This window comes from Pantherophis guttatus, chromosome 4 (genome assembly GCF_059756535.1).
Source record: "Pantherophis guttatus breed Tessera chromosome 4, ASM5975653v1, whole genome shotgun sequence".
Taxonomy (NCBI): domain Eukaryota; kingdom Metazoa; phylum Chordata; class Lepidosauria; order Squamata; family Colubridae; genus Pantherophis; species Pantherophis guttatus.
The window spans coordinates 26,388,047-26,403,071 of NC_142066.1; the positions used below are offsets into that span (position 1 = coordinate 26,388,047).

The 15,025-nt window shown below is 38.7% G+C and overlaps 1 protein-coding gene across 1 annotated transcript; it reads left to right on the plus strand.

The window, feature by feature from the left end:
• Window positions 1–2,563: 2,563 nt before the first annotated feature.
• On the plus strand, window positions 2,564–14,226 carry LOC117666876 (uncharacterized). The gene is made up of 2 exons (XM_034419882.3): window positions 2,564–2,727; window positions 7,894–14,226. Exon 2 carries the CDS (start codon window positions 7,894–7,896, stop codon window positions 9,073–9,075), a length of 1,182 nt encoding a protein of 393 aa, XP_034275773.1. The 5' UTR covers window positions 2,564–2,727; the 3' UTR covers window positions 9,076–14,226.
• Window positions 14,227–15,025: the final 799 nt, after the last annotated feature.

Below are 15,025 nucleotides of genomic sequence, written 5' to 3' on the forward strand. Positions count from 1 at the left end.
GGAAGGCTGAGTCAACCTTGAGCCTGGTGAGATTCAAACTTGCAGTAATTGCAGGCAGCTGGTGTTACTTAACAGCACTTTAGTCTGCTGCGCTGTCACTGCGTTTTTTTATTTACCAGCTGAGCTCATTATTTCTGGACTGTCAGACTCTCCGTAGCTTGCCAAAATTTCTTATCAGTAACTGATACCACGCATGTCCGCATTCTTTCACATTCTTTCACACTCTTTCCTTTGTTCTCTTGCCAGGAAGGTCCAGCTGCTGTGAAAGCAGCCGACATGAACTTTATTTTCAAAATGTAACCAATTAGATCAGTTAGTTGTTTTATTTTCTTTATAACAAATAAATGAGTTTTCTTAAAAATATCTTCTTTGTTTTCTTAAAGTATACTTGCAAGGAAAGGTCTCGATCTTCCCCTTGTAATCAGGTGCGATTATCCCAAAAGCAGAATGGGATTAATCAACGCCCTGACATGCGCTACCAAGGAATACAGCTGGAAGGGACTTTGGAGGTCTTCTAGTCCAGCCCCTTGCTCAAGCAGGAGATATGTGAGGATCCAATACCATTTCAGACAAGTGACTGTCCAGTCTTTTATTAAAAGCCTCCAGTGATGAAGGACCCACAACTTCTGAAGGCAAGCTGTTCCAATGTCCTCACTGTTAGGGAGTTCCTCCTTAATTCCTTAATATAATCAATTAACAACTGATTTCCCTGAATTCAATAGAACTTTCACTCTTATTCATTTTAGCCAGGACTAAATAAATATTCAGTGTAATTACAGATATTTAATTATAACTTCTATTGTGCAAATATACTTTCTTTGCATTATTCACTTTCTTTGCAGACCTGGAATCCAATTTTTAGATTGCAAAACCTGGGGAATTCATTCTCGCCAACCAATGACTTCATACACTGGGATCCTTTTAAGTGAGCTTAAATAATGATTTCGTTAAAATGTACGTTAAACCTCACTGAACATGTATTGTACAGCTTGTCTTTGCTTAATGACTGCTTGTCCAGTGATCAAACTTACGACAGTGCTGAATGAGTAGGGCTTGCCATTGGTCCTCAAAGTTGTGGCGGTCGCTATGCCTCTGTGGTTCCATGATTGCAATTTGGGTGCTTGGCAAATGGCCTGCATTTACAATGGTTGCTACACCCCACAGTCACCGGATTGTCATTTGAGACCTTCCCTGCCGGCTTTTGGCAAGCAAAGTCAATGGGGAAGCTGACAGGAAGTTGCAAGTTGTGGTCACATGAGATCCCACTCAACAGCCATGGCTTCCTTGCTTTGTATGATGGTAGGACCTGCTTAGGTAACCAATCTTAATTTTATTCAATTTTTTTCTCCCCAATCTCATACCATGCAAATGTGTGAGTTCCAACATCAATCAGTTCCCTGATCATCCAATAGTCTGAGATGGAAGATGGAGAGGAATGCTGGCTGATTTGAGCTTTAAATTTTTGAAGGGAGGTCTGTCTTCTTCTTTTTAGCATTCATTTTAAAATTTTGCTTACAGTCTCCTATACATCACTGTGCATGCTACATAATTTGACTGCAATTTAAACGCAAAGCCTAGTACAGAAATGCCTTATGCTTCAAAACAGCATTAAAAAATCATTTGTTTAGGATCATCACAATACACATACTGAACATTTTCCTTTTTTTCATCTGGGGTTCTGCACATTCTTGGGTCAAACATGAGGAATCTAAATTTTTAAAAAAAATTATTTTACTATCTTCTAAGTAAATTGCAAGTTCCCCACGCCATGTTACATTATATTTCCTCCATTGATTTGCCAGAACATCTACGAAACCAAACCTTTCTTTCATGACAGAAGAGATGAGTTATAAACAGCGGTGAAATGCTACCGGTTCGGGCCAGTTTGCCCGGACTGGTAATAAAAAAAAGTTTTAAAAAGTAAAAAAAAAATGTTTTAAAAAGTAAAAAAAAAGTTCCGACAACCGTACGTTGCTCAGCTGATCTTTGGAACTTTTTTTTAACTTTTAAAGCATTTAAGTAGTTAAAAATGCTTTAAAAAGTAAAAAAAAAAAAACAAAAAAAAACAGGAAATCCAAAAGCACGTGTTTGGTGTGAATTGCGTATTTGTGTGCAATGCATGTCCGGCATGTATTGTGCATGCATGTGTGCAGCGTGCATCTGGCGTGCATCGTGCATACACTGGCAGAAAATCTGTGGCAACTGGCAAAGGATTTCACCACTGGTTATAAATGCTCCAGAACTGGTAGAACAATCAATAGGGGTATTTTTTTCCTGATGTGATGCATCCTATTTCAAAATGGGAGGAATGACCAAAAAAAGGAAATGATTAGGATCATTTCCTGCCCATCTCGAACACAGTCTAAACTTAGCATGCCAGGTCAGAAAAGAGGGGTGGTATTTCCAATTGGAATGATGAAGCCCAATTTCCTGATTTCTTTAAACCTGTCTGGCTGGTTTAGTTTGTGTTTTTTTTTTTCCTCTCCCTCAACTGGGAAGTACTCAGCGTGACATTAATGCTGAAAACATCTGGCTGGCGGTGTGTAGGAGGTGTGCTGCATTAGTACTGGCAGCAGGTTTTCCTGGGAAAAGTTTGCATTAAATACCTGCTTGGGATGATCTGAGGTAGATAGAGTGTGACTGGATTGGGAGGATCACTAAGCTAAAAGGAAGAGAGAAGAGAAGAAGTAAAGTGCACAAGACGTAAAGAGAATCTAAGAAAATAAGGTAATGGGAACCTATGTAAAAAAAAGTTGGAAGGGCATTGATAGAATATCCTGAGAAGGGTAAAATAGGAGTGGGAAAGACCTACCCACCCACCAAGTGAGAAGGAGCTGTGGAAGATGGGATAAGGAATTCCAGAGCATAGGATTCATCTTTCAGGGAATACCTACTATATAGATAGATTGGTGCATATTTTTTCAACAATGCTTTTCCCCCCTAACCAATCCTAGCAAACTAAAAAAGGGCCTATATGTCTATGGAGATTCTCAGTCGTCCAGGTTATCATTGTCCCAAAGATGCTTTTTTCAAGAGGCAACTTGGACTTTCTTTGTTTTTCCTTGAAGACGTTTCAACTTCTTTTCCAAGAAACTTCATTTCTGAAGAAGAACTAAAGAAACTTCTTGGATGAGAGGTGAAACGTCTTCAAGGAAAAGCAAAGTGCGGTTGCCTCTTGAAAAAAAGCAGCTTTTGGACTTCAGTGCCTATATTATATTATAGTATTGTAGCAAGCTACGATGCCCAGTTCAACATCTGAAGGGGATGGTAAGCGGAAGAAAATGGCTTTTTTCCCAAAAGGGAAGATTAAATGAATTTGGGATCTGTATAGAAAGAGCAGGAAGGAAACCATGGGAGATAGAAGCAAAGTCTGTAAAATGTTGGCTTGGGGGAATAAATTGGATAATACCAGAGCTCAAAGTCATGCAGCTGAAATTGATGGCTAGGAGGGCAAGTTTATGTATTTCATACATCTCTTGGCTAATTTACCACTAGGAGGTGATGATAGCGTGGTGGGTGAGAAAGCTTTATTAGCAGATAAGACAAGTCTGTGAAAGTTAGCTAGATCAATCAGTTGCTATTTGTGAAGATCAAACAGATCTGTTAGCTGCTAATAGGTTTTCATTACAGTAAGATAATCTTTTCCAACTTGGCCCCCTCTAGATGTGTTGGGACTAATATTTCCAGATTCACAATTGTTGGGCATGTGTCATTGAGGGAGTTTTACTCCCAAAGCATCTGGATCATGCCAGTTGGGGGAAGTTTGTGTAATTAATTGCTGTTAGTTTTAGTCAAAGGAAGCTAAGATGGTTACAAATTACTCTACCCTGTCTCATTAATATAGTTACAGTATATCCTTTCTGTCTCTCTGGCTGTGGGATAGAAAGGGAAAAGCAGAGAGGAAGTGAAAGGATGTTAAGGACATTTGCAGGCATATGTGTTGTCTAATATTCATTTACTGCAAATCTGTCCGATGCTTTTGACTGCAAAAATATTTATTGGGAATATTGTAACTTTGAAACTAATGGGGTATTCTGCCTTGAAAAAAAAAATCTGCCTTTTGCCCAGAAAAATTGGTAATGGAGATAGAAAGAGAATTGGTGTCTGGGTTCAAAATAGACTTGCTACATATTTCATTATACTGGTGTAGGCTTTCACGGCTGACATCAATCAATCAAGCAGTGATAAGTTTTCAGGCTTGTCTAGTTTTCTAGTGTCCTGGTGTTTCATCAGCAGCTGTAGCTGGCATCTTCGGAGATAGAGTAAGCTGCCTAAGATGCCAGCCACAATTGCTGGTGAAATCTCAGGGCCCCAGAAAATTACATCCTGTCCATTCAGCCTAAAAGCTTCATATATTTCATTTTTCTTAGTTTTTTAAATACCACATGATTTTATAAAATGTTTTATTCCTATTGGCTTTTAGCTATGCTGTTTTGGAGTTCTGGCACTTGTAAGCTCAACACATCTGGAGAAGACAACCAATGAGAAGACTAATTTAGATTCATCCTGACTTTAACATATGAATTGAAATGGTCTTCTGATCTGGGAATCCTATTTCTATCTTCCTACTCAATAAGAGCTGGAAAAGAAGTTTCCTTCTAGCTCTTTTCTTTAAGGAGTGTTTTTATCAGGGATCGTGGAAACTGTCCATGGAAGCTTCCAAAGATCAGACATCCATATTTTATTACGGTTTCAAAAAACCGTAAAAAAACATTGTTTTTTATGCCAGAAGGCCTCTGGAATTAAGATCAGTTTATCTTCTGATACAAGAGTTTCTGGTTGTTAGTGCATGTTGTTCATTGGTATTTTGATATAATTGTTATTGTGTTGGTTTATTGTTTTAATATCACTATTGGATCAAGGAATATTAGTTGTACAGAACCATGCATGTTAGAAGTTTTACATAAGCTCCAAAGCAACGAGTAACTGAGTAAGAGTGCATAATTATCTACTTTCAAGTATACTTATTTTTATATTCAAGTTTTACATTTAATTTTAATCTTGTAGCACACCCTTGCTTAATCTCATAATAACATTATGAAGTAGGCATATGAAAATAATCAGGTTCCTGTTGATCTATGGCTCAAAAGAAAAGCAGAATTAATAATATCTTTATTTGGTTTGATATGCACATTTTTGGGTTCTCCAGAACTCTTCACTAGGAAAAAAAAAACAAAACCAAAAAACAGGAGGAGAAACAATAGTAACAATAACAATAACATCTAACGATTAGGCTGGCAGTTTCTCCTGCTTGAGCAGGGGGTTGGACTAGATGACCTACAAGGTCCCTTCAACTCTGTTATTCTAGAGGTTTTATTCCAGTTGGTCATCTTGCAGTTTAAGCTGCTTTCCCCTATAGCTTTGTTAAGAAATGTCCTTTGCCCCTCCTTGAATCAGCTGAAAGCAATAACACGAGGATGCACTTTGCCAGTCCTTATCTTGCTTCTCTTCCTAATTCCTGTACTCTAGTGATTTGACTTCTGGCAGGGGATTTCTGAGAGTTGAAATCCCACATTGTAAAGTTGCCAAATGCTGCTATAAGGCAGGGGTGTCAAACTCGCAACGACATGTTGTCGTCACATGATGTATCACAACTTTCCCCCCCTTCGCTAAACTGGTGGTGGGCATGGTCAGCGTGTGATGCATCCAGTCCGTGGGCCACGAGTTTGACACCCCTGCTTTAAGGTAATAGATGTAGGTAGGAGAAAGAATAGCAGAACCTGGGGGTGGAGTTAAAAAAGAGATTAGCCTAGAATCTCTACGTAGTCACAAGTGGACCAAGTCCAACCCTTCTTGAATTCTGCTGACCCTTATCTAATTCTAAGTAGGTGCTAACTTTTAGTTGAGAAGATTCCTGTGAAGATTGGCTGTTTTAGTAATAAATTAGTTTAATTGGACTTTCATATGTGGATCTGGTCTTTCACACCTGACAGCAAAGTCTAATGCATTTTACCTACCCCGAATTTATTGTATTATACTGTTCTAAGAAAGAGGAAAATTCACTGGAACAATTTATAATAATCTAATATTGTAAACAAGATTTGGTAGCACCCTTTCTCCCACCCCATTAGGCTTTTGTGGTCTGTAAGTAATCCCTGAATTACAACCATTCGTTTAACAATGGCCTGGAATGAAGATGGCCATGGAATGGTGCTTTACTGCCTGTAAAGCACTTCCAACTATTGTTGTACCACCACTCCTGTGGTCACATGATTGTGTCCTGGATACTTGGCAATCTGTATGTACTTATGACCTGTTTCCAAGTGCCAAGCAATCATATGATTGCCATTTGCAATATTCTCTGTTGGCCTCTCCAGAAAGTCAATGAAGAAGCCAAAGGGAAAGTTGTAAGCTGCTGCTGTCTGCTCTAGAGCTCCCTCTCAGGAGGCAGCTCTTTGAAAGCAAAAAGGCTGCCTGCTTAGGAGAGAGAAATCCCTTTGACAGGTTGCAGAAAGAGAGATCAGGTCCTGAAAATCTGTTCCTGCACCCCTCAGAGGAGTTTCCTTCCTTGCACAGAGGAAAGCTGAACTCGGCAGGCAGCTTTTTTGCTCCATCGACTTAATGATCCAGGAAATTGCTTAACGAGTGCAACTGGAAGTTCCTGGGTTATGGTCACGGAGCAAAACAATCGCATGGGCATCTTGCTTACCAACCATTTCATTCAATGACAAAGAATCCAGTCCCAATTGTGATTATAAATTGAGGATTGTCTGTACTCGAAAGCTGGCAGCCCTGCTGATTAGATGCTTGATTCATTTTATTGCTTCTTTTTAATGATAAATTGGGAATGATTCTTCTTGTTCATGGATTTTGGTTATGTGGATTATTAGTTGTTCAGGGTTTTTTGCTACCTGGTTTTGAATACTTGCATTCTGCCCAGTGTCACTACCATAACTGTGATGGCCATATAAATGGTTTTAAATAAATAGGGATGTGGCAGCAAAAAGATTTTACCATGTGACATGGTTGGGTACAAGTGGGGACACATCACTCAGTTTCAAGACAGACACTATACAATGACAGCAGCAGCTAATGGTAGGTATGTCTACCCGTGTATAGCATTTTGGATCTTAAGATGCTCATATTTGTCTCTGTCTCCTTAAAGTTGTACATTTTCTGGATAGAAAGTAGAATCTGGGCAATCCTAGGAAATTTTGAGTTAAGGCTGGGCCCATAACATACTACTGCTTGCTCTGAGCTTTGTACTCTGACAGCATCAATAAACCTTGATGATTAGCAAACATTTGAATCAGGCTTTCGCTTGTTTAAAGCCAACTTTTTAATTATTATTGGTTTTCTGTTCGTATCGCCTCTAATTTGTAAGAGATTATTAATGTGTACATCAAATTTACCTCAAGCAATAGGTTTGCTTTAGATTAAAATGTCATTCTAAGATATATCAGATATTTCTGCAAAAGATTTAACTTTTTCAAAGGCATTTTTAAGTCTCAAGCATAAAATATCAAACATATAAGAAAATACTGGTGGGAAAAGCCAAGATGAGGGAAGAAAAAGAGGTAACGGGAATTGATTCTTTTGATAAAGAATCAAAAGACAGTAAGATCAATGTGAAGAAAAGTTACTTTTGCTTCATCTTAATCTGGTCTGTTTCGTTTGGCTTTGGCATGTAGATGGATCCTGATATTGTGGCTTGTACATTACAGCTTAATAAACCACGTCTAGCTAGTTGTGGTTAATTTGACAAACACTAATTAAATAAACTAATTAATTAAATTAATGCAATGTATAAATCGCATGACAGAGAAAGAAAAATGGAGAAAAAGAGCATCAAAAAAGGAACCAGGTCTAGTATGATAATCCTTTTTTAAAGCTGTTTTAATTTCTAATCAGTTATCTTCCATCTGTTTCCTTTTTTTTTTTCTGCCGGTGCAGATGGCTGCGGTGATCAGTGGTATTTCCCGGCTCTTTCAGCCGACAATTGCAGTACTCTCAGCGGAGAAGATATGCCAAGGGACCAACCCATGGTACTTCCTTATTGGCCTTCGCATGGTGACTTTATTTTTTGCTTATGGGCCTTGGGAGTCCCTCAAGGCCGACTTGGTTTGCCGTTGGCCCTCCAACATTGGGGACAGAAATAAATTTTGTTCGGCCATATGCTATAACCAGCGCTTCCCTGTCCCCATCTCTGGTTTCTGGGTTTTCCACTTCATTGCCATCATTTTCACAGTAGCCCTCTTGAAGTTTGTTTACGTTACAAAGAAAAGCTCCACAGACAAGGATACAGAAGCTGCCCGAAGGCCCAAGCCCACTTCAGGGACCGAAAGTTCTCCCAAAGTGGGGGAAGAGTTTTCTTTCGGGGGCTGGAGATATGGGATCTACATCTTCTGCATCGCCCTCCTTCTGGCAATTGATGTCGCCTTCATCTGGACACTTCTGGGCCTTCAGTTACCCAACTTGAGTCCGGCGGTCACAAATTGCTATCCTAATGACCCAGCCTGTCCCGACACAGCCCAGTGCGCTGTCACTGCCGTCAGTGACAAGCGGGCCATCCTCTGGGTTTTGGCCTTCTGCTCGGCAGCCAACATCCTCTTCTGTATCGGTGTGCTGTCCGCACAGTGCTGTCAGGCCTGTGGTTTTTGCAGAGGCCCTGAGAAGGCCAAGCCGGCGGAATATGGCTGCCATTATCATGGTGCAGGTTGCCCGGGTGACTGCGGTAGATTGACAGAGGTGCTTAGCAACCGCGAGATAGTCCAGGCAGGGGCAGCAAGGTGTGGATGCCAGCCAGAGGGAGTCAACTGCTGCTGTCGGCAAGGCAATGAGGGAAGCAGGGGCGTGGCCTGTGGTTGCCAGGACAACCAGCTTTGCCCCTGCTTCTTCAGTGAAAGCAACACAGGGTTATCCTCCCTGACAGGCAGGGAGGATTCAGAGGGGAAGCTCTTAAGAGGAGACACAGAAATAGGGGGAGAAAGGAAAAAGTGGGGAGCAGGGGAGACCTGGATGCAGGTGAACAAGCCTGCCAAGATGGAGGCCCAGAGGGGCCAAGGCAGCCCAAGGGGGGGCGCCGTAGTAAAAAACATGGCCAAATATCAGCCTCGGAGAAACTGGAGGTTGTAGGGTGTGGCAGGGCAGGAAAGTAGATTTTTAGATCTGCTGCCTTGAAAGTACAGTCAGAGTTTGCACATTTCCCTGACGGATTAAGGAAAGCATCATCCAGGCCAGGGTTTTGTTGGCTGGAGAATTCTAGGAGTTGAAATCCAAATGTCTTAAAGTTTTCTAAGTTTGAAAAACACTGATCTGGTGTTTACAAGTTCAGGCTTTTGCAGGTTGTATGTGTATATACATACCTACATATACACACATACATATACACACATACAAACACACAGACATATAATTATATGTATGTAACATACAATATATAATTTTTTTTTTATTATTTTTAAAAGGAAGATAAAAACTAAGTAAGAAAAAGAAGAGAAAAAGATCAAGGAGAAAGCCAAAAGTGCAAGAAAGAAGTAAAAGAAAAATAGAAACAAAATATATAACAAAGCAGTTTCTACTCTTCTGTACAACAGCTACAATTACAAATTCACCTCTTATTCTACAGCTACAACATATCTCTCTTCTTTTTATATAATTTATCCTGTCTAATCATCAGTCGTAAATTCATAAAACAAAAATGAGTTCAGCCATAAATCATAAGTACATTTTTTCACCATAAGGGGTTTCTAGTCAGCAATAAACATCAATATTGCCCTTCCTCTGATCAACTTAGCCATCTCAGCAAGTTCTGTCGTCTTGACCAACCATTCCTCCATTTTGAGTAATGCTGAATCTGGGTGTAAATATTTTCATACATGCTTATAATAATTATTATGGTTTTAAAGGAGATGCTAACACTCTTATTAATTTTTATAAGTATATGTGAAAATATTTATCAAAATCCTTCAGTTTGTATATTGCTAAAATAGGTCAGGTACAAGGTGAGCAATTATGCCACAGCCTTATGCCTGCCACTCTGATATATCACAGAAAGGGAAGAAGGGAGGGACAAAAAGTTAAAAGCGACAAAATCATCTTACATAATTTAATTAGGTAATTATTGTCACAAGGCTAAGCCATTAATTATTTTCTTGGAAAACAATTTATTTATTTATTTGCAATCTCATGCAAACAATTTGCAACCTATGTCTTCCAGCATAGTTCAAATAAGCTTACAAACAGAGATAAAGAAAAATTAACTAACAAAATCAATTAAAAAAAGTTAAGCATAAGACAAAATGGCTATGTATATATATTTTTAAAGACCAATTAAAAATCACAGTCTTTAAGATTAGAACAGACAGCAGAATTAAATTTCTCAATGCTACAAAGTTGCAGTAGAGATACTAAATGTAAACATACTTACTCCATACTTCTAAGTCCTTCCAAATATAAATATGGTCTTATACTGATATGATGCAATCTTACTTTTCCCAATTTCTTGTGAAGGAATAGGCACCAAATTATTTATACTAAAGGCCATTCCTGAATTCCTCCAGTTGAGGAAGGGCACATTGGTGCAAAAGACAGCTGAGTAAGAATATATAAGTAAGTTTGAATTTAAACTAAACTTTATCACAATGAAGAGTTATTTTCTCTTCTACTATATATGTTAAGTAGATTTTTGTTACAGGTAAGTCCTTGACTTACAATCATTTGTTCAGCAACTGTTTGAAGTTACAACAGCATTGAAAAAAGTGATTTATGATCAATCCTCACACTTACAACCATCACATGATTAAAATTCAAGTACTTGACAACTGGCATGTGTATGGATGATTGCAGCATCCAAAGGTCATCTGATCATCGTTTGCAAGCTTTCCAGCCAACAGGTGACAAGCAAAGTCAATGAGGGTTCTTAACAACCTTATGGTTCACTTAACAAATGTAGTGATTTGCTTAACCATCATGTCAACAAAGGTCATAAAATCAGTCCTAATTCACTTAACACCTGCCTTGTTTAGCAATGGAAATTCTGATTCCACTTGTGGTCATAAATCAAGGACTACCTGTGTTACCAGTTACTGGTCAGGTGAATGATAGTTGTGCTTATCTTGTTAACACCTTATTTTTACGCTGATTGCAAGTCTTACATTTCATAGTCTCCTGAAACTTGAAACTCTTGAAATACAATATATGTATACTATACTGTCTTCTTGTCTTGTGTTTGGGAAGGCAGGATGAGGAAAGATTGAAGAGGAAGGGAAAATCCCCTATAATTTGATATGACCAAAGCCTGACTCACCTAAAGCAACCAAATCACTTCAAAGATGCAATAAAATTTTATTAGCATGCAAACAATAAAACAATATATTCTAGGCTTCCAGCAAAGCATTGTCATTTTGCTGACAGCCCTGATCAAAAGCAGAACCAGTACTTATATATCCTTGTCTTCCTATGTTGCAAAGGCAGAGAAAACTGCAAAAATAGTGGAAATGTTGATGCAAATATGATCAAGTTGGAATGCTTTCAATAAATCCGTTTGGGTGACATTATTATTATTATTATTATTTATTCCTTCCCACTATGTCAACATGCTAGCCATACTATCTCTGAAATATACAGTGAATATACAGGTAGTCCTTGATTTACAATCGTAATGGAGTCTGCCCATTATGGTTATAAGTTGTGACTGTTGTAAAATGGGTCATCACATGACCAACCTGATTGTATGACTTTTTTTTTTTGCAGTGGTCAATATGTGAATCATGATGGTTGTTAAGTGAATCTGTGGTTGTTCAGCAAACCCATTGTTTATGATGGGGTATTTTTGACAAAAACTGGAAGAAAATGCCATTTTTGGGCAAATTTACATGGGACACTAAAAGGGATCATAAGTGTGGGCTAGTTGCCAAGCACTTAAAATGTGATAATGTGACTACAGGGAAGGGGGTGATTATCTGTCACAACTTTGAACTGGGTTGTAAGTGCCTTTTGGGGGATGTGCCTTTGAATGGTTGCTATGCAACCAGTCTAGTGGTGGGTTGCTACTAGTTTGCCCCAGCGAACTGGTAGCGATGGTTGTGGGAGGCTCCGCCCACCCAGCTGGATGCTTCTGCGCATGTGCAGAAGCTTCTGTGCATGTGCAGAAGTGTTGCATGCACACGCGAGTGTGCAGCCATGAATGAACCAGTAGCAACGGGTTTTGAAACCCACCCCTGAACCAGTCATAAGTTGAGGACTGCCTGTAAACAATTTGGTTTCCTGGGCCAAAGGCTCCTGACTGATTCCTCTTCCTCAGGGTTTTTTCATCTTGCTATAACTGTTTTCTTACAATAGGTCTTTAAGCAGTTCATGTGTGTTTCTGGATTTGGGAGGGGATCTCATAGGTTTGGGATTACTTGTATGAGGAGGGTTAGGGTTTTCCACCAATAATTGATTCCTCTTATGGAGATAACAAATGCTCCTATACATAGTTTGCATCTAGTTAGGATAAGTTCCTTATTCTGCAAGTCCTTTATTATTTCAGAGGCATCATAATCTCATTTGTTTATCCAACAACCTCCATTAATGAGTCATCTGGTTATCTAAGCTGACAAAATGCTTTTATGTGGAGTGCACCTATCATTGGTTGAGTTAGACAAATCATCATAAATCACCAGAAACCACACCAGATGCAATCACTAAACAGGGAACAAAAATGGTGTTTCCAACTACCTTGCAAACCTCTGCCTAGCAAGATTGACATCCAGTTGCATTTTTTTTAATTGACATAAAGGGGGAATTATTTATTTGTTATTAAATACGCAGGGAGCAACCTTGTAAGTGCCTTCATTTAAGTGTAAATAAAAATAAAAATGTAAATAAAATAGAATTTAAGGTGGTTGTTTTAATCTTGGAGTTGTCAACTTTTGGAAATGTACCTACCTCCCACTCTAGTTTAAATGCTCGGTTATTCAATGAACAGAAAACTAGACCAGCCGAGAGAATTACTATTGCCCCATTGCCAGTTCTTATTGCACTTCTGTTGTCTTTCTACCTAGTCATTGCAGTCCCTCCAAATTTACGGGTTACAGATTTTATCCATCTTAAAGTTACCAGTGTATGGTGTGGAAGTAACACAACTTTGTCATAACTGTGACTAAAATAGAAGCCATAAAATCTTGTGATGGAACTTGAATTCTTATCCTGCCTTTATTATTTTTTAAATAACTCATGGAGTGAACATACTCCTTTTTTCTGCTATTTTCCTCACAGCAGCCACCTTGTGAGGTGGACTGGGCTGAGAGAGAGAGAGAGAGAGAGAGAGAGAGAGAGAGAGAGAGAGAGAGAGAGAGAGAGAGAGAGACCCAAAATCACCCAGCCAATTTTCATGCCTAAAGCAGGACTAGAACTCATTGTCTCCTGGTGATTGGCCCAAAGCCACCTAATTGTTTTTCATGCCTCAGGCGGGACTAAAACTCTTCGGGTGATTGGCCCAAAGCCACCCAACTAGCTTTCATGCCTAAAGCAGGACTAGAATTCACCATCTCCTGGTGATTGGCCCAAAGTCACCCAGCCAGCTTTCATACCTAAAGTGGGATTAAAAATCACCATCTCTGGTTTCTATCCTGCTGCCTTAGCTACTAGACCAAATTTAATTAAGCGGGTGAGGGATAGCAAAGGACCAATTCCCGCCCCTTCCCTCTTCTCTTTGATCTTTCAGGCTGAGGGTATCTGGAGCATCAGTTCTTGAGTAAAACAAACAGGCTGGTGAACTTGGAGAAGACTGTCCTGTATGAATACTATGGTATCCTGGCCCATAACATAGCACTTTATAAATAAAACCAGCCTCTTGAACTGTACCAAGAAACATACTGCAAGCCAGCAAATATCGCCTCTCTTCTCCCCTCCTCCTCTCCTCTTCTCTTCTCTTTGTGCCCTTTCTGTGATAGCCCCAACTCTACGGAAGACCATTTCTGCCCATAGTTTAGTACAAGATGGGCAGCTACACAAATGTTTTAAATACATACATACACACATTCTTACCAGCCAGGATGTGGCTGTTGCATTCTGTGCTAATTTCAGTTTCTTGTTTGTCTTTTAGGCTGCCACAGGTGAGTATATTCCACCATCCCACAGGTTCTTCGGTTTTCCCCTAAAAATTAAAATAAACTATGTTTAGGGCCAGCATCATTTTTTCCACAGTTGGCATCCAAGTAAATCCATACTGAGCAGAGAACCACATGTGTTGGGTAATTAAAACTTTGTAATGTATGATTTTCTGTAACCCATTTAAAACTATCAAATGTATGTAAATATATTATTATAATATTGTTATTATATTATTAAGATTATTTTATATATTATATTATGTACATTTATGTATATTTAATATAATTTATGCAAAATGTTATAAAATGGTGATGAAAAACATACAGACTGAAGTAATTTATTTATAAATTAGCTAAAATGAAAAATGTGATCCAGGCTCATTTTCCCAATAGTGGATATTATTTTGGGGCAACACAATCCTGATTCAAGTTTTATTAATTGATGCTTTCTTGTGTCTCTTGTGATTTTAGATTTTAGCCGTAGCTTCAACATATTTCTGCAGTGTCTATTAGAGGAGAAAGATGCTGCTTTTGAAGCTTCATTTAATTTTTTCCCCAATGCCAAATGCAATGATGCCATTTTTATATTTGGAACAATGAATGATATTTTGACATTCAAATCAAATAAATACATTACAATCTTTGACCAGCCTCTGCAGTAAAAAAAAGAAAAAGAAAAAAGAAAAATTTAACACAACAATTAATAATGGGGAACAGGAAAAAAAAAACAATAGGAGAATAAAATGACATATCTAATTAAAAGCTTTGTGCTGTTGTATACCTTAGTGAAGATAGTTGACCAAATAGAAGAGTTAGCATCCCTTAAGTAATGAACATAACATTTATCTACATGACCCTCACATTTGGAAATGATTGAAGAGATCAGAGCATATCTTGGGGCCTCATAAAAAGGACACTGAGGACTTGAGTGATGAGTGAAAGTTTTTGCTTACCTGGAGCCACAAAAGATATTTGAACAATAGTCTCTC

Bases quoted from the DNA above. Each gene is read 5' to 3' on its own strand.
- LOC117666876 (XM_034419882.3), top strand. From the start codon at position 7,894: ATGGCTGCGGTGATCAGTGGTATTTCCCGGCTCTTTCAGCCGACAATT.